The sequence below is a fragment of the Myotis yumanensis genome, unplaced genomic scaffold, assembly GCF_028538775.1.
Source record: "Myotis yumanensis isolate MYYU_CA2020_CCGP unplaced genomic scaffold, mMyoYum1.0.hap1 SCAF_2, whole genome shotgun sequence".
In the NCBI taxonomy this organism is placed as follows: Eukaryota; Metazoa; Chordata; class Mammalia; order Chiroptera; family Vespertilionidae; genus Myotis; species Myotis yumanensis.
In genome coordinates this window covers 207,327,301-207,355,228 of record NW_027223753.1, presented here as the reverse complement: position 1 = coordinate 207,355,228, position 27,928 = coordinate 207,327,301, and the positions used below count along the sequence as shown (strand labels likewise).

Genomic DNA, 27,928 nt, shown 5'->3' with positions numbered 1-27,928 from the left:
CCTACCTCATCCTATAGTTTCTTAAAATTTTGTTTAATAATGGTGTTATTTCTTGTTTATACATTTGATGGAATTCACCAGTGAAACCATTTGAGGCTGGACTTTCTTTGTGGGTAGGTTTTTTAAAATGACACATTTTTTAAGTGATATATTACATAAACCACACTTGGTTATGAAATATAATCACTTTATATATCATTTGATTATTATTTTTTTAAATTATATATTTTTCTTGATTTCAGAGAGGAAGGGAGAGATAGAAACATCCCTGATGAGAGAGAATCATTGATTGGCTGCCTCCTGCACGCCCCCTACTGGGGATGGAGCCAGCAACCTGGGCATCTGCCTGGACCAGAATCCCACCATGACCGCCTGGTTCATAGGTTGAGGCTCAACTACTGCCCCACACCCGCTGGGCTCATTGGATTGTGTTTGCTAGCATTTTATAGCAATCATAGAACCAGCTAGGAAGTATTTCACTTTTCCCTATTTTCTGGAAGAATTTGTGTAACTGTTCGTATTGTTTTCTCCTTATATGTTTGGAAACATTTACTAGTGATACCATCTGGGACCGGAGTATTCTTTGTAAGATCATATCATTAAATCAATTCCTTTAACAAATACAGAACCATGCAAGTTTTCTAAACATTCTTGTTCAGTTTTGGTAATTTGTTTTTCAAGAAATCTGTGGAATTTGTCAGCTTTTTAAAAAGTTTTGTAATATGTTTATTATCTTTTAAAAATTTATAGAATCTGCAATGAATTCTTTTTTCATCCCTCATATTGGTACTTTGTGCCCCTGCTCCTTTTTTAATACACACATCATAACATTTACCACCTTAACCATCTCTAAGTGTACAGTTCAGTGTGTTCAACACATTCATCATGTCCACCCACCGCCAGCTCCCATCTCCGCTCCGCTCTTCATTTTGTAAAACTGACACCCTGCGCGCTGTCTCCTCGGGCTCCCCGCGCCCCGCAGCCCGAGGCCATCGGGAAGTCACGCTCACGTCATCTATTTCTCTTTTAATCGCAAACTTCCTTTGGGTGAAATAAAGACGTAATCACTCTGCTCCCATTCGCCAAGCGGACAGAATGACAAACGATTCCCACGGGACAGCGCCCACGGGGAGATGAACTGAATTCCTCCGAGAGGAGCACGAGAACCGGAGTCCTGGGTCCAGGCACGACTGTCATTTCCGTTCTCGGAAACGGGTCTCCATCCCGGGCCAGCCGGGCCCGCAGGCCCCGCTCCCCGTCTCCTGACCGGGCGGGGAGCCCTCGCGCCTCGGCTCCGCGCAGACACGAGGCCGGACCTCACGGCTGGGGCGCCGCGCCCTGGTTGGCGCGACCGCGGGAGTCACGACACGCCAAGTGCGCCTGCGTGGGGCTCCCGCCCGGAGCCGGACGTCTCACGCCGCGCCCGAGAGCACCGCGCCTGCGCAGGCGGCGGACCGTGGCCCCGCTTCTCGGGTCCGAGGGGCGCGTAGGGAATGCGCATCCGCGGGGCGGGCCTTCTCCGCTGACGGCTTGCGCGCATCGCGCCTGCGCGGGCTGAGGGCGGTGGCTCCGGCTCCCGCTCCTGCCAGGCACCATCCGCCCCTCCGCGCTAGCGGTGTGGACGCTGAACTCAGCGGAGAACGCGGCTGAGGTAGGTTTTCCGTGGGCAGCTCGGGGCGCTGGACCGCGCGTCGGCAGGACACGCCAAGTGAGAGGTCTTCGCTTGGCGGGTGCGTAGCCAGCGGACGGGGGCCTCCGCCCCATCTCGAGACCACCCGGCTCCTTCCCCACCTCAGGGCTTCGCGCTGTGTGGGCCGATTGCCAGCTCGGCGCCCCGCCCCTTCCCGGGCCCCGCCCCTCCGCCACGCCCTTTTCCCCGAGCCACGCCTCTCTCGGTGGCACGCCCACTTCCCTTCGCTCCGCGCCCCCTTCTCCTCCCCTCCCACCCCCCGCTGTGAGCGACGTCATACTTTCTTGCCGCTTACTCCTCCATCGGCGGCATCTATGCCCCGCCTCCTCCCTTCACTCCCCCCTCCTTTCACGCCGCCCCTCGTTGGCCACCTGCCCCTCACGATCCTGGGCCACTCATCCCACAGCGCACGGAGCCTGCGTCCCTTTACAGGACTGGCCTTCACCCGGCCCCGCCCCAGCCTTGGTCCTCGGGGCCGTCTTCCCGCCCCTCCGCCCGGCCCCGCCCCCACCCGCCATGCCCCGCCCCCGCCCACCCTCCAGGCCCCGCCCCCGCCCACCCAGCCCCTTCCCTTCAACTCGGCCCTGCCCAGCCCTGACCCACCCTGGTCCCAGTGCAGTGTTTTCCAATGAAAATGTAACGTCTGTATATTAGTATTTGTAATTATAAACGTCACAAAATAATTATTAGGTCTTGATTGATAAGTGAGGCACGCATTTTAAACAGAATTGAAAAAAAACAGCCTCAGTGTCTAATATGGACTACACTGGCGCTGGAAAAATAAGAATTGAGAACGAGAAGGAAAAGCCTTCGGAAGATGCAGACCTTGGTTCCTGTGAGTGGGAATACTCGGAAGCCACAGGTAGGGAAGTTTAATTGGAATGAAAGCCAACAGCATCCAAGAAAAGATTTTACAGCTCTATGTGTTCAATCAACCCAGTGATGGGACAGAAACTGACAGGCTGCGTTTGGCCAATGGATACGATGAACACCTTGCAGACTGGTGAAGAAAACACACACTTCTTTGAAGTTCATAAATTTTCAGTTGTTTTTGTAACGAATTGCATTTGTAAATTTTACTTCTCTTTCATTCTTTACACATAACACGTTTTATTTCCACGCGGTAGAGGACCTTTTCATGGACCTTAGAAGGGAGGTGAACTCAATTATTGTGCAATGTAACAAATCATTGTCTCATTCCCTCTGTTTTAAAGTAGAAATGGAGAGGAAAATGAAACATTAAAAGTGGCAGCTATGCGGCAGATCCTAAAAGAACTATGGCAACATCAGGTGACTGCCCCGGAAGTGAATCTCAGGTAATTTCAGTTCTGGTCTGTAAGAACCTGTCCTTAAACACCGGGAACATTACAGAGAGCTGAGATCAGCCAGGAGTAATAGCACTTTCCTTGGACTTAGGAAGGTGGCCACCAACTCTGGTGCGCTTAAATGCAGGAAATGCAATGTCTGTAAGGGGTACAGTTGACATTCTGAATTGGGCACTGTAAACATTTCCCACGAACCTAGGGTTCCATTTGTGGTACTGGTGCTGGTAAAGCAAGCACATTTTCTTAGTTATTAATAAAGTCTCAGGCATAGTATGTTAAAACAGGTCAGGTACATTAGAGAAGATTTTTTTTTTTTTTTTTTTTTTTTTAAATATATTTTATTGATTTTTTACAGAGAGGAAGGGAGAGAGATAGAGAGTTAGAAACATCGATGAGAGAGAAACATCGATCAGCTGCCTCCTGTACATCTCCTACTGGGGATGTGCCCGCAACCCAGGTACATGCCCTTGACCGGAATCGAACCTGGGACCTTTCAGTCCGCAGGCCGACGCTCTATCCACTGAGCCAAACCGGTTTCGGCGCATTAGAGAAGATTTGTGTACTCATACTGCTTTTTGCCTGGGACACACATAGTTTCATTCAAGTTAGCAGTAAAAAAGTCACTTTAAATTTCAAGGAATATTGATTATGCAAAATTAAACACCAAATGAATTCTCTAATAAATAATGTTTATAAAGAAGTTAATTTCAGGTTTGTGATGTCAAGTTTAACGTTTTCTCCCTTGCATTCTAATGGTTGTAATTTCATTAAGGTTAAAAAAAAGATTTTTATTGATTTTGAGAGAGAGAAGGAGGGAGGAGAGACAGAAAGAGAGAGAGAAAGAGAGAGAGAGAGAGAGAGAGAGAGAGAGAGAAAGAAAGAAACATCGGTTTGTTGTTCCACCTATTTATGTATTCATGGTTGCTTGTATGTTCCCTTACTGGGGATGGAACCTACAACCTTGGTGTATCAGGACGACAGTCTAACCAACTGAGCTGCCTGGTCAGGGCTTGGGTTTTTATATATAGGAATTTTATTTATAGTTGGATCATTTTATTTCTTAAAATTAATCATAAAATATTTTAAAAATATTTTTATTGATTTCAGAGAGAGGAAGGGAGAGGGAGAGAGGGATAGAAACATCAATGATAGAGAGAATCATTGATTAGGTGCCTCCTGCACACCCCCTTCTGGAGATCGAGCCTGCAACCCTGGCATGTGCCCTGGCAGGGAATCGAACGGTGACCTCCTGGTTTATGGATCCACACTCAACCACCGAGCCACACCGGCGGGCAATTATAAAATGTTTTAATTCCTTGGTTGTCTCATTTTTCTTTTGAGAAATATAAAAAAATATTTGAGCATTTATAGAATAAGATTGCAAACATCAAGTACATATTGCTCAGAAGTGAAAATTTGTGAACATTTTGTCATGTTTGCTTTAGAATACACACACACATACAGCACATCAAACGAAACCACAGATAAAGCTTGTTTCCCAACCCCAGGCCCAATCTTCCTTTGCCTTCAGAGTAGAAATGGAGAACTACTAAGAATTATGAATTGAATATCGTGCTTCTGCACCAGCTTTATACTTTTTATAACTTATCTTGGCATCTCTAGAATTTACCTAAATGGTGACATAGTCTGTGTGTCACCTTGCAGCTTGCTTTCCCCACTAATGTTGCTTTGGGGGATTGGTTCTTAATGTGTGTATAGAAGTAGTTCAGTCCTTTAGGATGCTCCTGTAGTGTGTTCCTTATAAGAATGTATCACATTCATAAATATGTATATAGGTCTGTGTATATTAGGTACGTGTGAATCCACGTCCTGCGTGGTTCAGGGTTTGGGATCTAGAGAAGGGCCATGCGCAAATGACAGAGACGAGACAAGAAAGAATAATTTGGAAATATTGGGGGCCAGGTGGGAAGCCCAATGCAAGGGAAAGGACTTCCCTTGTGCTCAGGCCTTGCCATCCTTTTATTCAGTTTGGGATACACCTATAGCCCTTAGGCAGGCAATTTCCAGTAACAGACAGACTATCTTATCAGTAGGGATTTACATGACTATCTGGTCAGGAAGTTGCTTCAGCTACCATGTCTCGACTAAACAGTCGGTGCATAGCTCTGACCTTTGCCAGGGCCCAAGGTTCACCAGTGTTCTGGGCTCCTAGTCCACACCTCTCTGCTAGTGAAGATAATGGGCAGCTTCCCACAGGTATGCATCCTATTTTATTTATTTCCCTTTTGTTGGACACTAGTTTTTCCAGTTCTTTTCTATTTCAAAAAGTGTTGCAGTGAACATCCTTCTACCTGTCTCCTTGTGCACACGTGCTCTAATAATGGCATTGCAGGATGGAAGGGATTGCATGTTTTCAGTTTTACTAGGTAATGATCAGTGGTCTGCCAGTAGTCCACAGTGCGTGCTAACACTTGAGAGCATCAGACTTTTAAATTTTGGTCAGTCTGATGGGTTAGAAATGGTATCTTGTTATTTTAGTTTTCTGATTACTTGTGAGTCATGATTTGACTTACTGAAATATTGTCATTTAAGTTAACATTGAAATTTATTTCAGTAATATTCATCCTAGTAATATAATAGCACCCTCCATTACAGAACAGATGCCTAATATACACAATTTGTGTTTTATCTCTTTTTTTCCTTGATCAGTCTTTTTAGGGTTTTATCAATTTTATCTTTTCAGAGAACCAGTTTGTGTTTGTTGACTTTCTCTTTGTTCATCTGTTCATTGATTTTAGCTTTTTATTTCCTTTAGTCTATTTTACTTGAGTTTAATTTTCTCTTTTTATAACATCTTGAGATGGAAACTAGGATCACTGATTTTGAACCTTTCTTCTCTAATGTATGATTTAAAGCTATAACTTTTAATCTCTGCTTTAGCTGCCCCTCACTCATTTAAATATGTTGTATTTCCATTATTGTTCCGTTAAAATACTTTCTAACATATCACAATGGAAATTAGAAAACTGCTGGGCTTTTTAGAAACATACTGTTTTATTTCCAAACACTTATGAAGTTTTATTTATCTTTTATTTAATTTTGGTTTGATTATATGTTGTCAGAAAATATAACATACTTTGTAAATTTCCATTGTTTTGAAATTTATTCACGCCTGCTTTATGGCCTACTCATACGGGCTTTTTGGCTAATGTTCCATGTGTACTTGCAAAGAATACATATTCTGCAATTGTTGGGTGTAGTGTTCTACAAATGTCATTAAAGACAAATGGGTTATTAGTATTATTCAAATCTCTATGTCCTTTCTGATTTTTTTTTTGATCACTTGTTCTATCAGTTGCTGAGAGAGATGAGCTTTAGAAATCTTTGCTTATGATTGTAGATTTGTCTGTTTTTTTTGTTTATTTACTTTTGGACTTATCACTTTTTGCTTTATATATTTTGAATCTATTATTTGGTGCATTCATTTGGATTAGTTTTTGTTTTCTAGATTAATTGGTCCTTTTATTTTTATGAAATCTGTCTCTTTTTACCTTTTAATACTTTCTGCCTTGTATCTATTTTGTCTTATATTAATATTGCTATACCAGCTTTCTTATGGTTAGTGTTTCCATGACACACATGCAAATATAGCTATATTTTCAACCTATCTAATTCCTCATATTTAAAGTGTTTCTCCTATAGTGGTGTCTTTCTTCTTCTGTCAGATAATTTCTGCCCTTTACTTGGAGTATTGAGTCCATTAAAATTTAATGTAATGACTGATATGATTAAGTCTACCATCTTGCTGTGTTTATTTTTATTTTTTTATGTTGCATTTTTTTCTTTGTACCTTTCTCCATTCTTGCCTTCTTGTGGATTAGTAACATTTTTTTTTCTGTAATTCTTTCTTATCTCTTCCATTAGCTTTTAAACTGTATCATTTAAATATTATTTTAGTGGTTACTCAAGAAATTGCACTATGAATCTTTAACCTAGACCAGCCTTTTTTGGGACCACTTCACTATGTAAGAATCCTTCAAATTGGTTCCATTTACCAGTCCCCATTTTTTGTGCTACTGTAACAATTTTACTTCTATATATGTTATAAATCCCACAATAAATTATATTGTTTCTTTATACTATTAAAATAGTAAAAAGGTGAAAAAAGTCTAAATGTTCAAAACTAGAAGATTGGATAAATAAGTTTTAATAATTCATAGAATGGAATACTGTCTGATATTAAAATGTGTTTAGAAGTGTATTTAATAATGAAGGATAATATTCAGAATTTAATAAGTGGAAAACATGTCACAAGACAGAATTGTATGATCCCAATAAACACCCTGTATGCATGTGTTTAAAGGTACACTTTAGATAAAAAGCCTGAAAGGATATAAATGTGTTAACTGTTTCTATCTCTAACCAGCGATAGAGATTACAGATGGTTTGAATCTTCCACTGTGAACTCATGTGCTTTCAAAAGAGTCACAGGAAATTCACAGGAGTTACATTTATGTAAAATGTACATATTGGGATGGAGTTGCTGCAGTGAGCTGGATAGCGGTTGGAGGTTCTGCCACCTTTGGCGCTGTCTTCCAGGCCAGCCCCTGGTGCTGCAAAGTGGAGCTGGGCAGCATGCAGGTCCCTGAGGTGTAAGGCCCTCCTCTGGGTCCTGAGCAGCATGTGTCAGTGGCAGTGCTGTCCAGTGAGGCCACATACTTGGTGCCAGGTCACCAGCTCCTTCCCTAGGCCTTCAGCGAGGCCCATGAGGCCCGTCCAGCTCTGTGTTCAAGCCCCGTGAGGTCCCCACAGTGTGACAGGCAGTGACGGGACTTCTTTCTCCTGGGGCTGGGCATCACTTTCAGATGGTCAGGCTTCATAGATACTAAAAATGCCTCTTTCTTGTTTCTCTCTTTGATGTTCTATTGAGGTTGCAGATCATTTTGTACTAGAGATAAGAGGTGAAGGTGGAGTGCAGGTGAGACCCCTCAATTCTGCTAGTGAGGATCACCCAATTGTTTGATAAAAACTTGTGTCAGTTGCATCTTCATAAAACCATCCTAATAACCCAGAGCTCTCCCCCCCGCGCCCCCCCTCCGCCCCCAAAAAAAAGAAAGAAAGAAAGAGAAGCCCATAATAATTTCTTGTTCTCTCCTTGGCTTTGAGCAGGGGAGAGAAGAACCTGTGGAACACTGTGAACAGCACCTCCCAGAGGGTGTGCACCCCGAGGAGTTCGTGGCCATCGCGGACTATTCTGCCACCGATGAGACACAGGTAGCCGCGTGCATCAGCTCCATGTTCTGTGGATTCCAGCATGCTTGGAATTAGTGAAATGACAGAGGTAGTTTTTCAGAAAGTCATGCTAAAGTGAAAGAAGTGTTCAGATGTTTAGAGCCACGTGAGGCCTGTGAGTGGTCGATCCTTCCCAGCCTAACAAATTGTGATCCCAAGCCTGATGTGAAAGATACCTGTGTGAGGAATGGGGGAGGAAGTACCTGCTCCAGTTTCTGCTTGGCAACCTTGATTAAGAACCTATCCTTGTTACTGAAAAGTAAGGTTATAAAATAAAAACACCTACTTGAATAGGGCTTTCTTTACTTTGTAACAGGAATTTCCTAGCCTAAGCCTCCAGTCACATAATCGGCTATAACATAGCTGAGTAACAGTGGAGAGGCTGTTGAGAATTTCTGTCCTAAGCCATTTGAAAATGTTTAATCTTTCTTTTAAAAAATACCAATTAAGTTGTGCTTTTCTTTCATGTAGATAGATTAGCCACAAAAATCTCTAAATCCTGGCGCCATTTTCATAAATTGTCACTTGGTATAATTACCTATTGACTTCTTTTTGAAATGCTGTGATTTGGGCCCCAGTGATAGGGGATTTATTACAGTCACAGTTGAAATGACAGCTACAAGTTTTTCTTGAATTTTCACTTCTGCATATGTGTTTCCAGCTCAGTTTTCTGAGAGGAGAGAAAATTCTCATCCTGAGACAAACTACTGCTGACTGGTGGTGGGGCGAGCGCGCCGGTTACTGTGGATACATACCCGCGAACCACCTTGGGAAGGACCTGGAGGAGTGTGACCCCGAGGACACCTGGCAGGATGAGGAGTACTTCGGCAGCTACGGAACCCTGGTATTGCTTTCAGATCGCCTGTTCAGCTGGCCGCGTTCTAACTTGTCAAAATAATTTCTGGGCTTCCACTCATCTCAGTTGAGAGCAGGGCTTGTTAGGCCACACCCTTTGATTCCAGTAGCAGGCTACTCAGCTCTGCTATTGTAGTGTGAAAGCAGCCCCAGAACGTAAAGAAGCGAGCATGGCTGTATTTCAAGAAAACTTTATGACACGGAAATTAGAATTTCATATAATTTTTATGTGTCATATTCTTGTTTTGATTTTTAAAAATCATTTAAAAATGTAAAAGCCATCCATAGCTTGCAGGCCATACACAAGCAGGTGGTGGGCTGGATTGGCCCATGGACTGTAGTGTTAGTTGACTCCTGGTTTAGGGATATTATCTGAGCAATGAGATTATGAACTTTCTCAGTATTTTAAAAAAGTTATCAATTTTACTTTAAAAAGAAAATACAAAAAAGATATACTAGGTATAGCAACAATAATAATAATACCTCTAAGTAAATAACGTGTTAGTCTGTTTTTTTTCAATATGGATAAAGACCCATAATCCTATGGTCCAGACAACCCCATTTATATTTTAAAACTAGATCAAAACTGATACTTGCAGATCGAATGTCAAAAACCTAATGTGGCCGAAACCGGTTTGGCTCAGTGGATAGAGCGTCGGCCTGCAGACTCAAGGGTCCCAGGTTCGATTCCGGTCAAGGGCATGTGCCTGGGTTGCGGGCACATCCCCAGTAGGAGATGTGCAGGAGGCGGCTGATCGATGTTTCTCTCTCATCGATGTTTCTAACTCTCTATCTCTCTCCCTTCCTCTCTGTAAAAAATCAGTAAAATATATTTAAAAAAAAAACAAAAAAACTAATGTGGAGTGAAAGAAGCAAGACATCAAAGAACAGTTAACGTTTGATTCAATTATATAAAGTTAAAAGGTATTGTTTATGATGAGTATACGCAATAGCAAAACTCTGAACCAGATCAGGGACCTGGTTGCTCTGAGGACCTGAAGGGTGCTGTGGGTCATTGGAGTCTCTGATCAGCAAGGCTGGGATGGGAACGTTTGGGTGCTAGCAGTGTTCTGGTGTTGGTTGCTCTGTAACTGAATTTTATAAACTTTTTGTAGGTATGTCATATTTCACAATAAACAATGCTAAATTCAATGAAGAACTGTTGACATATGTACAGTGATGTGGCACGTAATGATGTTTCGGTCAGCGACGGGCCACGTATGTGATGGTGGTGTACCATGTGGCAAAGGTGTGCAGGGGGCTGTACCACCTAGGTTTGGGTTGGTGCACTCTGTGTTGTGTGCACAACAAAATTGCCCAATGATGCATTTCTCAGAAGGGATCCCACGCATGACTGCATGGTTAGAGTTTTCAGTCTCTTATGAAAGACATAATGAAATCCAGAGTCTGGGTCCTCACCTGCACCCTAGAGAGGCCACTATACCTTGCGATTCCTTTCAGCTGCAGTGCCCATGCTTCCTCCAGGTCTAAGCTACATCAGTTTTAGTTTTTTAAATTTATAGAAAAGGAATATTCCACACAGACTTTTCACTTTGCTCTTTTCATGTAGCTTTGTTATTTTGAAGGTCTATTCTTTATATCACCTACAGAGTATTGTGTTGCTTATAAAAAGACCATGTTGGTAGACTGTGCTTAGTTAATGGCTTTTTATCATGACAAGCAGTGCTGTGACGGATGTCCTCCTACACGAATACTGCTTAACTTTGCTAGAATTTCCATTGGGTAAATTCATAGGGTGTGTGTATGTTTTTTACTTTGGTGGATTTTGCCAGTTCGCCTTCCCAAAAGATTTACTGACTGTACACCCACCAGTGGTGTGTGGATACTTATTTCACTACCACACAGCATCAAAGGGAAGTAATTTTTTAAAATTTAAAATTTAAATTCTTTATTGTTTAAAGTATTACATATGTCTCCTTTTCCCCCCTTTGACCTCTCCCCGACTGCTCCTACCCCCCAGCACATGCCCTCATCCCCCCCCCCCACATCTATGTCCATTGGTTTTGCTCATATGCATGTATACACGTCCTTTGGTTGATCTCTTACCCCCTCATTCCCTGCCTTCCGTCATAGGTTGGACAGTCTGTTCAGTGCTTCTATGACATTGATTCTATTTTTGTTCATCAGTTTATTTTGTTCATTATATTCCACAAATGAGTGAGATCATGTGATATTTATCTTTCTCTGACTGGCTTATTTCGATTAGCATAATGCTCTCTAGTTCCATCCATGCTGTTGCAAATGGTAAGAATTCCTTCTTTTCTATACCAGCATAGTATTCCGTTGGGTAGATGTACCACAGTTTTCTAATCCACTCATCTGCTGATGGGCACTTAGGCTGTTTCCAAATCTTAGCTATTGTAAATTGTGCTGCTATGAACATACGGGTACATACTAGTATATCCTTTCTGGTGTTTCTGTTTTCTTGGGATATATTCCTAGAAGTGGGATTACTAGGTTAAATAGAAGTTCCATTTTTAATTTTTTGAGAAAACGCCGTAATGTTTTCCATAGTGGCTGCACCAGTCTGCATTCCCACCAGCAGTACAAGAGGGTTCCTTTTTCTCCACATCCTCACCAGCACTTGTCTTTTGTTGATTTGTTGCTGATACCCATTCTGACAGGTGTGAGATGGTACCTCATTGTTGTTTTGATTTGCATCTCTCGGATGATGAGTGACTTTGAGCATGTTTTCATATGTCTCTTGGCCTTCTGTATGTATTCTTTTGAAAAGTGTCTATTTAGGTCCTTTGCCCATTTTTTGATTGGATTGTTTATCTTCCTTTTGTTAAGTTGTATGAGTTCCCTGTAAATGTTGGAGATTAAACCCTTATCGGTGATAACATTGGCAAATATGTTCTCCCATGCAGTGGGCTTTCTTGTTGTTTTGTTGATAGTTTCTTTTGCTGTGCAGAAGCTTTTTATTTTGATATAGTCCCATTTGTTTATTTTCTCCTTAGTTTCCATTGCCCTAGAAGCTGTATCGGTAAAGATGTTGCCATGACAAATAAGGGGGAGCAATTTTTTAAAAAACCTTTATTGTTGAAAGTATTACATATGTTCCCTCTGCCCCCCTTGATCCCTCAGGGAAACAATTTTTTATTTTAGAGGTGAAATATGGTATCATGCTTTTGATTTTCATTTTTAAAAGTGAGAATGATCAGCTTTTATATTTTACTAGAGGCCCGGTGCATGAAATTCGAGCATGGGTAGGGTCCCTCAGCCTGACTGGTGATCAGGGCTGATCTCTTGGGCCACTGGCGGGGTGATTGGGGGGTTCCTGCTGGCACCTGCCTTGGCCAGCCTGGTGCCACCCGCTCACCGCCCCCCCTTCCCACCCTCTGCCACAAGTCGCATCCCTCTGCAGGGCAGCCAGCGGGGCGATCTTGGTGGGGGGGCCTGGGGCCTGCGGGCTGGGGGCAGCTCCTGTGTTGAGCGTCTGCCCCCTGGTGGTCGGTGTGTGAAATAGCAACTGGTCGTTCTGCTGTTCAGTTGATTTGCATATTAGGCTTTTATTATATAGGATTGGCCTTTTGTATTCCTTTTTGGGAAAACTTTCATATAATTTTCCCATTTCTCTTTTGATTTCTGTTGATTTAAATGTTAACACTATGGTGTCGGGTGAATTTCCCGCCAAAATATAAGATGGCGCGGGCAATTATTTAGGTTTCCCGCGCAAAATCAGGGATTTTTATGATACCTATTACCCCAATGGGTATGAAACGGTTCGCATACGCAGGTAGGTATCTTTGTGAACGGCAAACAAACAAATATTTGGTAATACGCAGTTACAATCGGCCCGAGTTTACACGTTTCCTGCACTCCACCGCAAATCTATATGAACCGAGTTAAGACGGCTCCCGCGGAGTACTCGCAATTCACGCGAGCCGACTTAACTCGTTTCCCGCAATCCAAGTGTTATATAAGCAGTTTAGCCTGTATTTATGTATTATACTTATCTCTTGCCACTCTTTTCCCCCATGAAACTTTTTATCTTTATGTAGTTTAATTTGTCTTTCTTTTCTTTGTGAGTTTTAAAGACCTTCTTCACTGCAAGATTATAAATGTCATATATATATATATATATATGTAACCTATGTATATAATCTATATATATATAAAAGACTTATATGCAGAGTGTCCCCTTGGGAGTTCAACTGGGAGACCAGGAGTTCAGTCGCACACTATGACATGTGCTGACCTCCAGGAGGTGGCGTGGAACGAAGGAAGGCCCCTGCTGGTAGCTGGCAGCCAGAAGGAAGGCCCTGATCGCCGGCCAGACCTTAAGACCCTACCCGTGCATGAATTTTGTACACCAGGCCTCTAGTAAATATATAAAAATCTTTCTTTTAGAACTTTTGTGATTCCATTTTTTACAATGATATAGTTAAGTCACTTGGAATTTACTTGTAAAGAATAAGGAAAAATTTCGACTTGATTTCACCATAAATATCCAGCTGTTTCTGGATCAGTTATTGAACCTCCTTTTCTGTTGATGTAGAAATACACATTTATCATGTTAAATTTCTAGGATCTTTCTGGAATCTGTTTCATTGATCTGTTTCTTCTGTAGTTCTAGAAGCTTTTCATTATTGTAGCTTTTTAACTTTGGGAGAGCTAGGCCTTGAGCACCTTTTATTTTTTAGCATTGTCATGGCTAGCTTTGGCTGTTTGTTTTTTAGAAACAAATTTTGTTATCATTTGCTGTGTCCTCTCCTCCCCATGCCAAATTATTTGGCATTTAATTGGTATTGCATGAAAGTGTACATTAATTTAAGAAGTGACAACTTTGTTTTATGCTGGCTCTCCCCATTTCTGAAGCCTTGTTTTATGTCTCTCAGAGTTTTAAGGTTTTGATAATACAAGGTTGTGTACCTTTCTTGTTAAGCCTGTTCCTAGATATTTTTTATGTATTATTGTTGTAGACAGATGGTGAAGTGTTCTGTAAATATCAGTTTGGCTAAGTTGTTTGATAGTGTTGTTCAAGTCTATGTCCTTACTGATTTTCTGTCCATTTCTGTCAGTCACTGAGAGAAGGGTCTGACCATCACTGTGAATTTGTCTATTTCTTGTTACATTCTGTTGGTTTATGCCAGGGGTCCTCAAACTTTTTAAACAGGGGGCCAGTTCACTGTCCCTCAGACTGTTGGAGGGCCGGACTATAGTTTAAAAAAAAACTATGAACAAATTCCTATGCACACTGCACATATCTTATTTTGAAGTAAAAAAACAAAACAGGAACAAATACAATATTTGTATTTGCATGTGGCCCGCGGGCCATAGTTTGAGGACCCCTGGTTTATGCTTTGTGTGTTTTGAAACTCTGTTTTTAGGTACAAAAGTATTTAGAATTATATCCTCTTGCTGAAGTGGATCCTGTATTATGAATGGATCCTCTTTGTCCCTGGGAGCATTCTTTGCTCTGGATGTATTTTTTCTGATATTAATGCTGCTACCCCAGTTTCCTTCCCCTGGCACCAGCACGCCCTTGCATCCTAGCTCTGACTTTCTCTTGAGGAGATAGCTGCAGGCAGGATAGCTGGGTCTTGACTCCACTCTACCATCTCCCTATGTCTGTCCCTTTGTTTTTGTGAGGAGCCAAGCTGGGCTTGTGAAGGCCCGTTCAGACCTCCTGTTTGTCCTAGCAGTCTGGGTGGCCTGGCTGTGTGTCTCCCTCTAAGCGATGCTGTTTGTAGGCTGGGTTTTCTGCAGCTCAATGAAACAACAGATTCCAGAAAGATCCTAGAAATTTAACATGATAAATGTGCATTTCTACATCAACAGAAAAGGAGGTTCCATAACTGATACAGGAACAGCTGGATATTTATGGGGAAATCAAGTCGAAATTTTTCCTTATTCTTTACAAGTAAATTCCAGGTGACTTAACTATTTCATTGTAAAAAATGGAATCACAAAAGTTCTAAAAAAAAAAAGATTTTTATATATTTACTAGAGGCCCGGTGCATGAAATTCATGCATGGGGCTGGGGCTGTGGGTGCAGCCTCTCCAGCAGTCAGGGCTCTGACTGACATCTGGCTTCATGATCCATCTGGAGGAGTTTTTCTCTACCTTCCTGGGCATTGGCCCAGTTCCCAGGGGGGATGTCCTTGAGTTTCAGATGTTTTATTTCCTCTGTACATGCCTGAGAGCCTTGAGCTGAACCCCCAAGGATCGGTAGGGTTGTCACCTCCCTCCAGAGCTACAGTTTCTACTCTTCAAGCAAATGAGGGACAGATTTATGTGTGAGAGTGACTTTTGGGCCCTGTGTGAAGAGGATTCTGGGGTGGGGCCCTATGTTTCTTCTCTAGGATCTCTCCCGATGGCTTGTCCACGCCCTTTCTTGGAGGGTACTCAGCCAAGTTGTATCTGGTCCGGAATGTGGCAGTTCCTTTTGTCTCCGGTGGGAACCGTGATCAGGAGGGTGACGCCTGCTCTGCCTGTTAGTGGTCCACGTCTGCTTCTTCGCTCACCTGGCTCACTGGGCGGTGCAAGGAGAAGCTGCAGGCACCTCACTGAGGCTGAAGGAGTCCAGAAACTTCCAGTTTATTCCTTCACTGTTTACTCTTTATCTGTTGGCATATTTTGGTCTTTTGACTGCTCATGTGTTTACATGTGGAGTTGAGAGGGTTAACTTAGGCCCCCATGTTCCACCTTAAACCACAGCTCGGTGCAGCTCTAATTATAGGCAATGACTCACACTGTGCTTTTCCTGTAGAAACTTCACCTGGAGATGTTGACAGACCAGCCACGAACAACTAAATATCACCACGTGATCCTGCAGAACAGGGCGTCCCTCAAAGACAAAGTGATTCTGGATGTCGGCTGTGGGACTGGGATCATCAGCCTCTTCTGTGCACATTATGCGCAGCCCAGAGCAGTGAGTAGGAACGAGCCTCGGTGACATGTCCTTCGTGTACCGGGCATTGTGTTGACAAAGTTGGCAGCGTATCCTTGCAGGCTGAGCAGGTCAGAGGGCATGACATTGGTTAAGGAGCCACAAACAGCACAGAGTGTGATAGGACAGATAGAAAATGTCCCGGTGAGCTGCATGTGCCGTGTAGCTTTTTGAAATGTTTATTTCCCTTGAATATAGAAACACATGCATCCCACATGTGTAGTTACCGTCCAAGTGTCGTCCCTGCCCTGAGCAGTGGCTACTCGGCAGGGACAGGACAGACCTCACTCTCTTTCTTTAAAGCATGCCTGGGCTGTACAGAGTTGCAGCCCCTTGCACAGGCAGGTGTAAGTCCTAGTGTACAGGTGAGGCTGCAGTGCAGGGACCGCCTGAGTTCAGATCCTGTTGGAACCGGACATGGTGCTCAGGACCCTCCGCGGAGAACCTGGATTGAAATGATGTCAGAAGCCACTGGTATCCTGAGAGTCGGGCTGTCCTCAGATGAGAGCCGAGAACCTCCTGTCGGTTAGGGATTGCTGCTGTGTGAACAGGAGCTGGGTTCTGGCCTTACCCAGGGGGCCTTGGGGCAGGAGACCCTGTGTGGGTGCAGAGGCTTCTGTTCACCTGCAGCCCCAGGTCTGTTAGACAGAAGGTGGGGTTAGAGTAGGATGCAGCTCCCTCCCCAGGGCTCCATCTGTACAGGCAGCACACTGGCCCTTCCGCCGTCGGCACACTGCCTTCCTGCTGTCCCTGCCGTTTGCCCGATTCTCCGATGCAGGTTCTGACTCAGCCGAGGTGGTGACAGGCTGAGCAGTGCCAGCACGTGCACTGATGGTGCTTCTGCCACATGCAGGTGTACGCGGTGGAGGCCAGCGAGATGGCCCAGCACACGGGGCAGCTGGTCATGCAGAATGGCTTTGCCGACATCATCACCGTGTTCCAGCAAAAGGTGGAGGACGTGGTGCTGCCGGAGAAGGTGGACGTGCTGGTGTCCGAGTGGATGGGGACCTGCCTGCTGGTAAGGGCGGGGCAGTGGCTGGGCTGGTCTCTGGAATCTTCTTCACAAATCATGATTAATTTTGACGTTTTCTCTAAGGTCAAATGTAATTGATTTTTTTATATGAACGTTGGCCTAGTGTCTTATTTTTAACTGATTAAAAAAATGCCTTTATAAGAATCTGGTATACTTTCTTTCATGAGTGACTTACATAAACTCTGTTCTCTTTGGGAACCTGGGAATATCCAGTGCTTAATGTACAAGGCTGATTTTTAAAAAAATATATATTTTATTGATTTTTTACAGAGAGAAAGGGAGAGGGATAGAGAGTTAGAAACATCGATGAGAGAGAAACATTGATCAGCCGCCTCCTGCACACTCCCCACTGGGGATGTGCCCTCAACCAAGGCACATGCCCCTGACCGGAATCGAACCCGGGACCCTTGAGTCCACAGGCTGACGCTCTATCCACTGAGCCAAACCGGTCAGGGCAAGGCTGATTTTTGATGCAAGCAGCATCGTTATCTCTTTTCCCAGCAGCCCCCTGTTTAGTGGCAGGTGCTCCCTGAGTCTCCCAGGTGGGAGTGGACAGTTTTCTGGTTATATAACCCCCTCCCCTGCACAGTGCGTTATGTGCTCACAGACCCTGAACTTGGAGGCCAGTGAGAGGTGTGGGAGCTGGGCCTACGTGTCTCCTGCTCCTTGGACCCTCTGCCCAGCCCTCTTCTGGCTCAGGATTTAAGACATTATAGTGAAACACCCCAATCTGAAATTTAGCATCTGTAAAAATCCAGAGAAATAACATCTGGGTGACTGTGAGGGGAATGTGGCTGATGTTTCCAGCGAGAGCTCCGTTTAAATAAGTGTTGCTACTAGTTCTTACAGCTGCAAAGATTGGGGGAAATGCCAGCCAATGCCATTGGGCCTTTAGCCCTGTTGAAATGATGTCTGAAGATAAAGTGTAAATAGACTCAACATCCATGATATAATTTGGCTTATTAATAACTTCTGTGGATTCCTAAGATTATACATGGTGGGCAAGGGACTCACTACACCAATAGACCATAAAGTAGACATTGGCCTCTGCCCCCCAAACACCAGTTAGTGTTTATTGAGTTCCTCCTGGCCATGGGAACATGGGGAGCCGGCCTGTGGTGGAGATGCGCCCACATGCCCAGTGCAGTTAGGGGATGCCTGGCTGCCAGCATCCAGCTCTGCTTCTGGAGGTGGGACAGTGTGGGAGACATGAAGAGGAGGAGGGGGGAGAGAGAGAGGTGGATGAGGGTGAGAGGGAAGAGGAGCAGGGAGGAGGGGAGAGGAGGGATGGAACAGCCTCTGGCAGGGGCAGTGGCCTGGATTCAGTGTCCCTGTGATCCAGTGGTGGGTCGGGGTGGAAGCTGGGTTTAGGTGCTCTGTGCATGTGTTAGGCTGCCAGCTGCGGTCCAGGACTTTTAAGGGGTGGAGTAGAGATCAGTCACCTATGGGATTCTTCAATGGGACTGCAGTGCTGGTGAGGTCTTCAGGGTTTGGGGGTTGAGGGATGGGTGCTGGGGGTGTCAAGTCGGGGAGGGCAGTTAGGGTCCATGGGAGGTTGCAGGGGAAGGGGCCAGAGAAGGGGAAGACTAGGAGGGGTGTTCTGGGGAGTGTTGGCAGGGGCCCACTGGCGGGGCAGGGGGGCGGGTGCGGGTGCGGGGCGCAGGGCCTGGTGAGCTCCCTGTCCTCTGGAGCCACTGATAGGTTTGTAGTGTCTCAGACAGAGGAGGCCAGATGGGGTCCTGGGAGTTGCTGCTGGGGGTGTGGGCAGAGTGAAGGGGTGGCTGGTGGGGCCCAGCAGGGTACTTGTGGGGTTGGCAGCTCCATTCTAGGTGCAGGTGCAGGTGTGGGTTTCAGGGAGGGAGTGTGGATTCCAGGTGGGGCCTCTGACTGGGTTGGGGGAAGGGAGTGTGGATTCCAGGGAGGCGGTGTGGATTTGGGGGGTAGGAGAGAGAGGGCATAGACCCTGACTGAGCGCAGGAGTGAGTACAAACTGGGTGGCACCAAACTGAGGACAAGGACCCTGGAGCAGGTGGAGAGCCCTGGGAGGCCTGGCTGCTTCGTGCAGGTGCCTGGGGACATCCTATCAGGAAGGGTCCCTGTGGTGTCTCGGCCTGGCCCAGAGTTGGTGACACTGATATAGAGAGGTTGTGAATTTGGGAGCTGTCACAGTTTCACCCACTTGTAATGTCCCCATGTCCTTAGGCAGAACCCGCTGTTCTCTGCAGCTGCCCCTCTCCTGTGCTTCTTGCCCTCCTGGCATCCTCTTCGGGTTCCTGGCCTGTTCTCAGCCTCTCCCGCCCATCTTCCTACTCTGTTGTGATTACAGTGATGAGACAGAGAGATCATGGGACAAAGAAAATTCAGAATCAAACCCAAATATAAATGCACTTAGTTTATAATAAGGGGGGTTTCAGTCACTGAGGCAAGGATGTGTAATTGTCTGAAGATGCTGCTGAAACAATTGATTATTTTGCAGAAAATGGTTAGGTCCTTCTTCACACCATAGGTTAAAATAAATCCCAGATGGGTTACAGAGTTAAGCATTTTTTATGTGAACATAAAACAATTGTTCAAAATTTTATCTGATGTTAGGATGGGAAAGTCTTTCTAAAAGCAAAGCCCATAAAGAAACTATAGAATAAAGTGACCAGAGATGTGTCCTTTATAATAACCAACCTATAGATTATTAAAAGGTAAGTGAAACTGAAGAATTGCAGCTTATAAGACAAAGGGCTAATATCCTTGTTTCATAAAGAGTTCCACTAGGCAGTAAGAAAAGTGTAAGATAAATAACTCCAGGCAGGTGGCCAGGGCATGAAAAAGCACACGCTCAGACATATGAACGTTGTTTAATGTCACTAGTAATCAAAGAGGTAACTTAAATATTTTTGAGATACCAAATTGGCTGAGAAATCACCTAATATCTGATGATAGCCAGTGTCATTGAGATTTTGGGAAACTGTCAGACTTTTATTGGCAGTATAGATTGATAGAGGTTTTTGAAGGAAAACAAGGCATTGAAAATATTTAAATGGTATTATTCTAAGATTTTTACATAAACTTATGCTAAAAATGTATATGATACTATTTAAAATGGAAGAAAATTGGGAAAAATACAAATACTAGTAACTGTGGCAGTCTACTATATAAGAGAATACTCTGTGGCCATTAAAAATTAGGCTTTAGGAAGATTCTTGATACACTTAGAGAAAAGTTGGTGATAGTTTGTTGGTTTTAATAAAAGCACTAAAAGATAATTTTTATATGATTCCAGTTTTGTTTGTAAAATCACATGCGGTAATGACCAAGCTTCAGGTCCAGGTGAGATGGAGTAAGCATGTCGTGGTAGCTACTGAGTGACCGGCCGAGGTGGGACGAGAGTGAAGGTTTAGTCTGACCGTTAGCCACGCCCAGTTCTGAATTCTAACTCAAAATGATGTGACTTCAACCCAAGCTGCAATAGGGGGTGAACACTGATGTGTGGGTGTAAGAAATCCTCCGAGACCTGTTGGCTGGTAATACTCTTGAGGGTTAAACTGGTAAAGATCCCAGACCGTCCGAATGTGCAGACACTGGCCTCAGTCACCATGTCTCCCATGTGTCTCTCCCTCCCCTGCAGTTTGAGTTCATGATTGAGTCCATCCTGTACGCCCGGGATGCATGGCTGAAGGAGGGTGGGATCATCTGGCCGACCACTGCCGCACTGCACCTCGTGCCCTGCAGTGCTGACAAAGACTACCGCAGCAAGGTTCTCTTCTGGGACAACGCCTATGAGTTCAACCTCAGCGCTCTCAAGTGAGTGTCCGGGGCTCAGGCACCCACAGGCACACTTGGGCCTCCCACAGTGTGAACTGCAGGCATTTCTAGGGCAGAATAATGTACTCGGTTATAGAACTTGCCATGAAACTAAATTTCCTCATGTGCCTAAGAATTTTGCATGTTACCTTTAATGCCTTTAAACTGATAACAGCTATGATGGGAATTGCACTGTCTTCTGCAATCTAAGGTCCCAAATATAATGGGGAAAAATAATGTAATGTTTACAGACAAGGCCTTTATAAATGCGTGGGCCATTAAAACACATATATATGTTCCCACGAAGAGCTGTAACTTTTAAATAAGGATCAGAACATTTGATTTCCTGGTTTTTAACATATGACACACTTGCACAGTTGAGCTTCAGGTTTGATTTCCTGATAAGGCCTTCACATCGCCATGCTGCCTCTCAGGGAAGGATGGCAACGTAAGCTGGCTGCTGCTTCTGAGAGTGCCATGGTAATTAAGCCCTGGAAGTTAGGGGAGGGCCATTTGTCAGAAGCTGCAAGAAACTTCCATTCATGTAGCAAGGGCCGGGTGAGCCTGGATGCCTGCTAGACATGCAGATGGGGAGTAGATAGCAAGACAGGGGCCTCTGGGCCTTTTGTTTTTTACTAAAAAATTGAAGAAAAATAAGTCTCAACTGAAGGTCACTGCTGCCAATTCAATGCCAATGGGAGTCTCCCAACTTGGGGTGCCATACAGGAGAGACTTGATTCAGTGAAGCAACTTGCCTATGAACACAGCTCCTGTTGCAGCTCAGTTTGCCAACCAGGGAAACACAGCCATAGTGATCCACTGAGACAGAGGGGAGGCTGGCTTATATAGAGAAAGGTTTCTGCCCCCCATCCTTATTGGTCTATTTTCATGTAAATGAGGAATCCAGATTTGTAGTTTGATTGGTCTAAATAGCACTGTTCTGAGTGGTCAGCTCCATGAGTTCTAATTGGCCAGTAAAGACACAAATGAGAATAGAATTGCACAGCTCTCGTTGAATGGGGCAGTCTTCAGCCCTTTGGTTGAGATTCGGTCCCAGGAGCTCTCTTATAAGGGAAGAGAGGAGCGCAGTGCGGGAGGCTGCTACTTGTCCCTGCACGATGCATGAGGGGCCCCTGTAAGCAATGACTGCTAGACTTTGGTTCTGTATTTGAGCCCAGGTAACCACAAGGAGCTCTTAGCAGGTATATTCTTCCTGGGGTTGACAATAGTAATGCATACGAATGAAATCTTTCTTAGTTAACACTGAATCATTGCATCCTCAACCCTGACCCCAAAGGGAATGGAGGGGCAAGGTCTGACAGAGTTGTTCTGTAGTTCATCTAGGAAGGGCTGGGCAGGTTATGAAAAGAGCAGTGAGAAGGTTCTTATGCTGCCAGGTATTAACGTCTATGATAGGGTCATTAAAGCAGTTTGATCCTGCGCCCAGAAAAGACAGAGGAACAGAATAGGACAGGAAGCTGCACAGAGCTGTAGACTATGGAGGAGGTGGGCTGAGGGCAGGCAGCCAGTTATCCCGGGACAGGTGATTGTCCCTTCTCTCACACCACACATTAAAACTTAATTCCGTGTGGATTTGAGAGTTTTGTGTTAATATGCCATATATTTTTAATTCCTTATAAGTGCATACTTGTTTTTATCATCAGAGAAAACTATTAAAATATGTACATATAGTGGAATCTTTATTAAAATGTTTACCTTTATTTGCTATTTCAGAAGTTACTGCTGTCCTTAATTTTTGAAACATTTCCGTGGTAAATAACTGATTACTTACTGGCAAACACAGGGTTCAGCCTGTGAAATGGAATGTTAGGGGAGGACATGCAAAGGGCCATGCAGGAGGTCCAGCAGTGTCTCCTGAGAGTCAGGCCCAAGACGATGCCTTCAGTCCTGCTGATTCACTGCATTTATTAAGGAATAACCTAGAACAGGAATATATTTTTTATTTGCTGTATAATAGAAGATCCATGAAAGGTATTTTATAATAACACTAGAGACCCGGTGCATGACATTTGTGCATTGGGGGAGGGGGTTCCTCAGCCCGGCCTGTGCCCTCTCACAGTCTGGGACCTCTTGGGGGTTGTCCAACTGCTGTCTTAGGCCCTCAGGGGAGTGGGTCTAAGCAGGTAGTTGGATATCCCCCAAGGGGTCCTTAGCACTGCCCCAGAGGCAGGAGAGGCTCGCTGTGCTCCCCAGCTGTGAGCCCAGCTTCTGGCTGAGCAGTGCTCCCCCTGTGGGAGCACACTGACCACCAGGGGGCAGCTTCTGTGTTGAGCTTCTGCCCCCAGTGGTCAGTGTGTGTCGTAGCAACCAGTCGTTCTGCTGTTCGGTCAATTTGCATATTAGCCTTTTATTATATAGGATAGATTCTAAAAAACCCCCCACACACAGTGTACCCTGTGTATCCTGGGTATGTGGTGAAGGTTGCTTTCTATGTGTTCAGACCTTGTGAAGAGGGCAAAAGGGAAGTGCCCATTGCTGTACTCCGGCTGCTTGGTCTATGAGGAGGGTTAGGGGGAGGGACCCATTGCTACACTCAGGCCTGTGGGGAGGGTCGGGGGGAGGGACCCATTGCTACACTCAGGCTGCCTGGCCTGTGGGGAGGGTCAGGGGGTGGGGAGGGACCCAGAGTTGGGCTTTCAGGGCTGCAGACAGTTGTGTAGAGTTCCTGCTAATACAGAAGAGAAAAGGCATGCCCTGTTGTCACGTGTGTCTGAACCTGAGCTGTTGGTGATGGCTTTGAGTAATTACTCTGACCTTTTCCCCAGATCTTTAGCAATTAAGGAGTTTTTTTCAAAGCCCAAGTATAACCACATTTTGAAACCAGAAGACTGTCTCTCTGAGCCGTGCACTATATTACAGCTGGACATGAGAACGGTGCAGATCGCTGAACTGGAGGTGAGGCTGTGTAATCGGTGCACACACGTGGGAAACTTGTTATACAAAGACACAGATTTATACGCTTTTTGCTATTGATTTTCCCATAGTCTTTTTTTCTTATGGTCTATTCTGATTTTCTTTTATATGTTTACATTATTTTCTTTCTAGTTTACCTCTTTAACATCTTCCATTATTTTTTAAGATTTAAGTTTAATATTATCAGCATCTTCAGATTCAAATAAATTATATCCAATTTCATGATGGAATTTTAAAAAATATATTTTTTAATTGATTTCAGAAAGGAAGGGAGAGAGAGGGAGAGAGATAGAAACATCAATGATGAGAGAGAATCATTGATTGGCTGCTTTCTGCATGCTCCACACTGGGGATTGAGCCCACAATCCGGACATGTGCCCTGACCAGGATTCGAACTGTGATCTCCTGGTTCATAGGTCAACACTCAACCACTGAGCCACACTGGCTGGGCTCATGATGGAATTTTAACAAAAATTTTTTCCTAAGTGTTTTTAGCTATCCTTGACAAAATTTAGTTCTTTCTTTTACTTACCTTCTCTTGTCATAAGGGCATATGTAGGTTCAGGACCATCCCTTTGAACACAACCAACCATCCCCCCCCAACTCCCAACTGAGAGTTTGATGGTAAATCAGTATGCAAACTGAAATTTTGAGGTTTTGTTAGTTTCAGCTACAATTGTAGAGACCTAGCCTTGAACTTTCTATGCAAAGAACTGAGAAGAGAAGGTATTCACGAATTTTGGGGCAGAAAATTAGGCAAATGAGGCCTAGATTGCTTGAACCCTTTTCTGATTATTTGCTCATTTGAATTCACAACTCAAGTTTTAGTATCTACTTTCCCTAGGAGGATATTCGGGATGGTTTTTTGACTTGTCCAGTTAAACTAGCAAGTGACAGGTTTGTTTCACAGTTGCTGAGAGGGGTGGTACCGGCAGTGTGGTGGGATCTGTGAAATGTGCCCAAGCGGAGGGAGAGGTTGCCGAGTCTCGCTCAGACAGCTGAGGTAGCCTGTGTCACGGGACTCTGAACCCATGTCCGTTTCCTTTTTGTTTGGCTGATCACAGACAATGAAAGGCGAGCTGTGCTTTGATATCAAGAAAGCCGGCACTCTGCATGGGTTTACGGCCTGGTTCAGTGTCCGCTTTCAGAACCTGGAGGAGGAGGAGCCACAGCTGGTGCTGAGCACGGGACCGTTCCATCCGTGAGTGTCTGCTCCTCCCGCTGGCGCACGGGTGCCCATGGAGCGTAAAAGGGCTTGCCTTCAAGTTACTGGCCTGACAAAAAGCACGACAGAGTCATGAATTTAAAGATCCAGTAATAGTGAACGTTGACTTAAAATCTCTCTAGACCAGCTGACCCCTGGGCTGGGGAGCTGCGATGTGGAGCCAGGTGTGCAGTGGGTGGGCGCTGGGGCCCAGGCTGGGTGGAGGTGAGTTGGGGTCTTGTGCCCCTACTCGTCCCTGCACTTGGCTTCCTCAGGTTGCTCCTGGGCCCCCTGGATGAACAGAGCGGGGCTCGGGGTTGAGCAGGCTTTGTCTTCTCAGTTGCCCTAAACGCTGCTACAGCTTTTCTTTTTTAAGTACATTTTTATTGATTTCAGAGAGGAAGGGGGAGGGAGAGAGAGATAGAAACATCAGTGATGAGAGAGAATCAGTGATCGGCTGCCTCCTGCACACCCTACACTGGAGATGGAGCCCACAACTTGGGCATGTGCCCTGACTGGGAAATGAACCGTGACCTCCTGGTCATAGGTCGACGCTCAACCACTGAGCCACCGCAGCCGGGCTGCTACAGCTTTTCATAATTAGCAGCATTCTAGGGGTGTTTACTCAGACTTTTTTGCCGAAGGCAGATGTTTCCTGAGACACAGTGTTTTGTGGCTGCACACTTGTGCCCACACCGGGAGCCGACATCTGCTCATGGTGCTGACCCAGCAGCCCGTGGAAATGCTGCCTTCATGGGGGGCTTTCAGTAACTGCCCTGACACGCCCTCAGGCACAGGGCTCAGCTAGGAGTGAGCAAGGCACGAGGGAGGGGAGTGGTTATGCCGTTGAGGCCTGAAGGACCCCGGCGAGTGAGTCCGAGAGCTGCTTGCCCAGAATGTCCTGTGGAGGTTGCAGGGCTGGGACTGCAGCCAGACCTCCCGGGGCCCCGGCACAGATGTGAGCGCTCACCTAGGAACCAGCGGTGAGCGCTGTGTGCCTGGGCCCGTCTCCACCTGAGTGTCTGCGGTGGGTTGTCTACACGCAGGTGGTAGCAGGGACAGGGTGGCGGTGGGCATGGCACAGCCAGAGGACTCAAGCTCGTTGAAGGGCCAGGGAAAGAGACCCCCATGGTGGCTGAGGGAGGTGGCCCGAGCGTTGCCTCAGCTGGGCATGATCTGGGGCCACATTGGATGCCGGGGAGAGGACATGACAGGGGATGAGCCTACAGAACTTAAAGGGTCCCAGAGTGTTACTGTTTCCCCCAGATGTCACAGTGTGTTGTACGCAGCAATCTAACTTTCACAGAAATAGCGTGTTTTGGACAGTGTCCTCAGTGTGTATTTCTTCTTAACTGCGGAAACTAGAACCGCGGCATCAGTGGCTCAGAGAAAGAGCTGGGTGACTTGGGGTGGACACTGGCTGTGCCAGGCTATGGAGGCCGGGTTGACCCTTTGAGGGGCTGGGGAATAGGCACCATCCGGGGATCCTGTGTCTGGCCATGTGCCCTGAGCACCCCAGTGTCCCCGGGGCCACCAGGGTGAGCCGCCCTCCCCACTCCCGGGATCTGAGCAGTGTCCAGCAGCCGTGTCCTCGCTGGGCTGTGTCTGCCTGCAGTAACCCTAAGAGTCTGGCCCAGGGAGGGCTCCAGTAATGCCACCCCCCGTGTCTTGCAGCACCACCCACTGGAAGCAGGTGCTGTTTATGATGGACGAGCCCGTCCCCGTCCACGCAGGGGATGTGCTCACAGGCTCGATTGTGCTGCAGAGAAACCCAGTGTGGAGGAGGCACATGTCCGTCGCTCTGAGCTGGTCTGTCACTTCCAGACAGGACCCCACGTTGCAGAGAGTAAGATATTTAGCTGTAAAGGCGTATGTTGTGGTGCTGGGCTGGGGGATGGGTCGGCGGTGATCACCGTGGCGGATACTCTCTGCCCTGGCCAGACACCACGGCCACACTTGTCCGCATCCTTTTTCTCATTCTCATGATGGGCAGTGGATGCTGTTATTTCCAGAACAGGAAACGGAGGTGCAGGAAGGTAAGTGGTTTGTTCTGTGACACAGCTAGTCAGTGAGAGGAGACCCAGACTGGCTGGGGCCGCCCCTCTGTGTCCGGGAGCCATGGGTGGAGAGAAGGGGCCGAGGGCTGAGCCATCGGGCAGCCTGGCACACACTTGGTGCCCACAGGTGCTGGGTGTGCAGCTGTGCGGTGTGAGGGACATGGTCTGACCAGGTGGCAGTTTGAGGACTGAAGAGCCATTGTTCCCACAAGTGAAACAGGGCAGTTGGCGGGCCTTACGCTTCAGAGGCCATTGAAAATGGATTCTCTTCTTCAGACCTGGGCTTAATGTAGGAGGGAAAAGAAAATCATCACATGGTTTCCCATTGTTTATTTTTTAAAAACATATTTTTATTGATTTCAGAGAGGAAGGGAGAAGGCGAGAAAGAAAAAAAAAATCAATGATGAGAGAGAATCATTGATCAGCTGCCTCCTGCAAGCCCTCTATTGGGGATGGAGCCTGCAACCCAGGCATGTGCCCTTGACTGGAATCGAACCCGGGATCCTTCAGTCCACAGGCCAAAGCTCTATCCACTGAGCGAAACCCACTAGGACTCTCATTATTTTTGATTCCTGTTTTGTGCTTTGCTTTTCGGTAACTTTATGTTAAAAGTTTGTCATTTAAAAAAATTCTGCACCTGACTGCCATTCTCTTGTCCAATATTAAATTATTACTAGGAAATACTGTGTGTTAATCAAACTTTAATGATTTGCTATTTGATTGACCTGTTTTCTTTGTCTTTTTCAGGTTGGAGAAAAAGTCTTTCCGATCTGGAGATGACAGTTGAAGTTCTCTTTGGGAAGCAGTGTGAGCTTGTTGGAGGAACGCACAGGAGTGAGGAGCTCACACCCGATGTGAACACTCCT

General features: G+C 45.6%; 1 protein-coding gene across 2 annotated transcripts; it reads left to right on the top strand.

The window, feature by feature from the left end:
- Positions 1–1,471: 1,471 nt before the first annotated feature.
- On the top strand, positions 1,472–27,928 carry PRMT2 (protein arginine methyltransferase 2). 2 transcript variants are annotated; one of them, XM_070407013.1, is made up of 11 exons: positions 1,472–1,651; positions 2,905–3,006; positions 8,146–8,250; positions 8,930–9,112; positions 15,860–16,021; positions 16,893–17,057; positions 20,692–20,867; positions 23,654–23,783; positions 24,866–25,002; positions 26,680–26,851; positions 27,810–27,928. In XM_070407013.1, the coding sequence occupies exons 2-11, from the start codon at positions 2,968–2,970 to the stop codon at positions 27,840–27,842; spliced, it is 1,302 nt and encodes a 433-aa protein (XP_070263114.1). In that variant the 5' UTR covers positions 1,472–1,651; positions 2,905–2,967; the 3' UTR covers positions 27,843–27,928. The 2 variants fall into 2 exon arrangements, with proteins under 2 accessions (XP_070263114.1, XP_070263113.1); XM_070407012.1 differs by having other exon boundaries at positions 1,473–1,651; positions 2,908–3,006.

Coding starts and splice junctions, on each gene's coding strand:
- PRMT2 (XM_070407013.1), top strand. CDS start 2,968: ATGGCAACATCAGGTGACTGCCCCGGAAGTGAATCTCAG. Junction 20,868..23,653: donor TTCAACCTCAGCGCTCTCAA/GTGAGTGTCCGG, acceptor CCTTTTCCCCAG/ATCTTTAGCAATTAAGGAGT. Junction 25,003..26,679: donor AGCACGGGACCGTTCCATCC/GTGAGTGTCTGC, acceptor CGTGTCTTGCAG/CACCACCCACTGGAAGCAGG.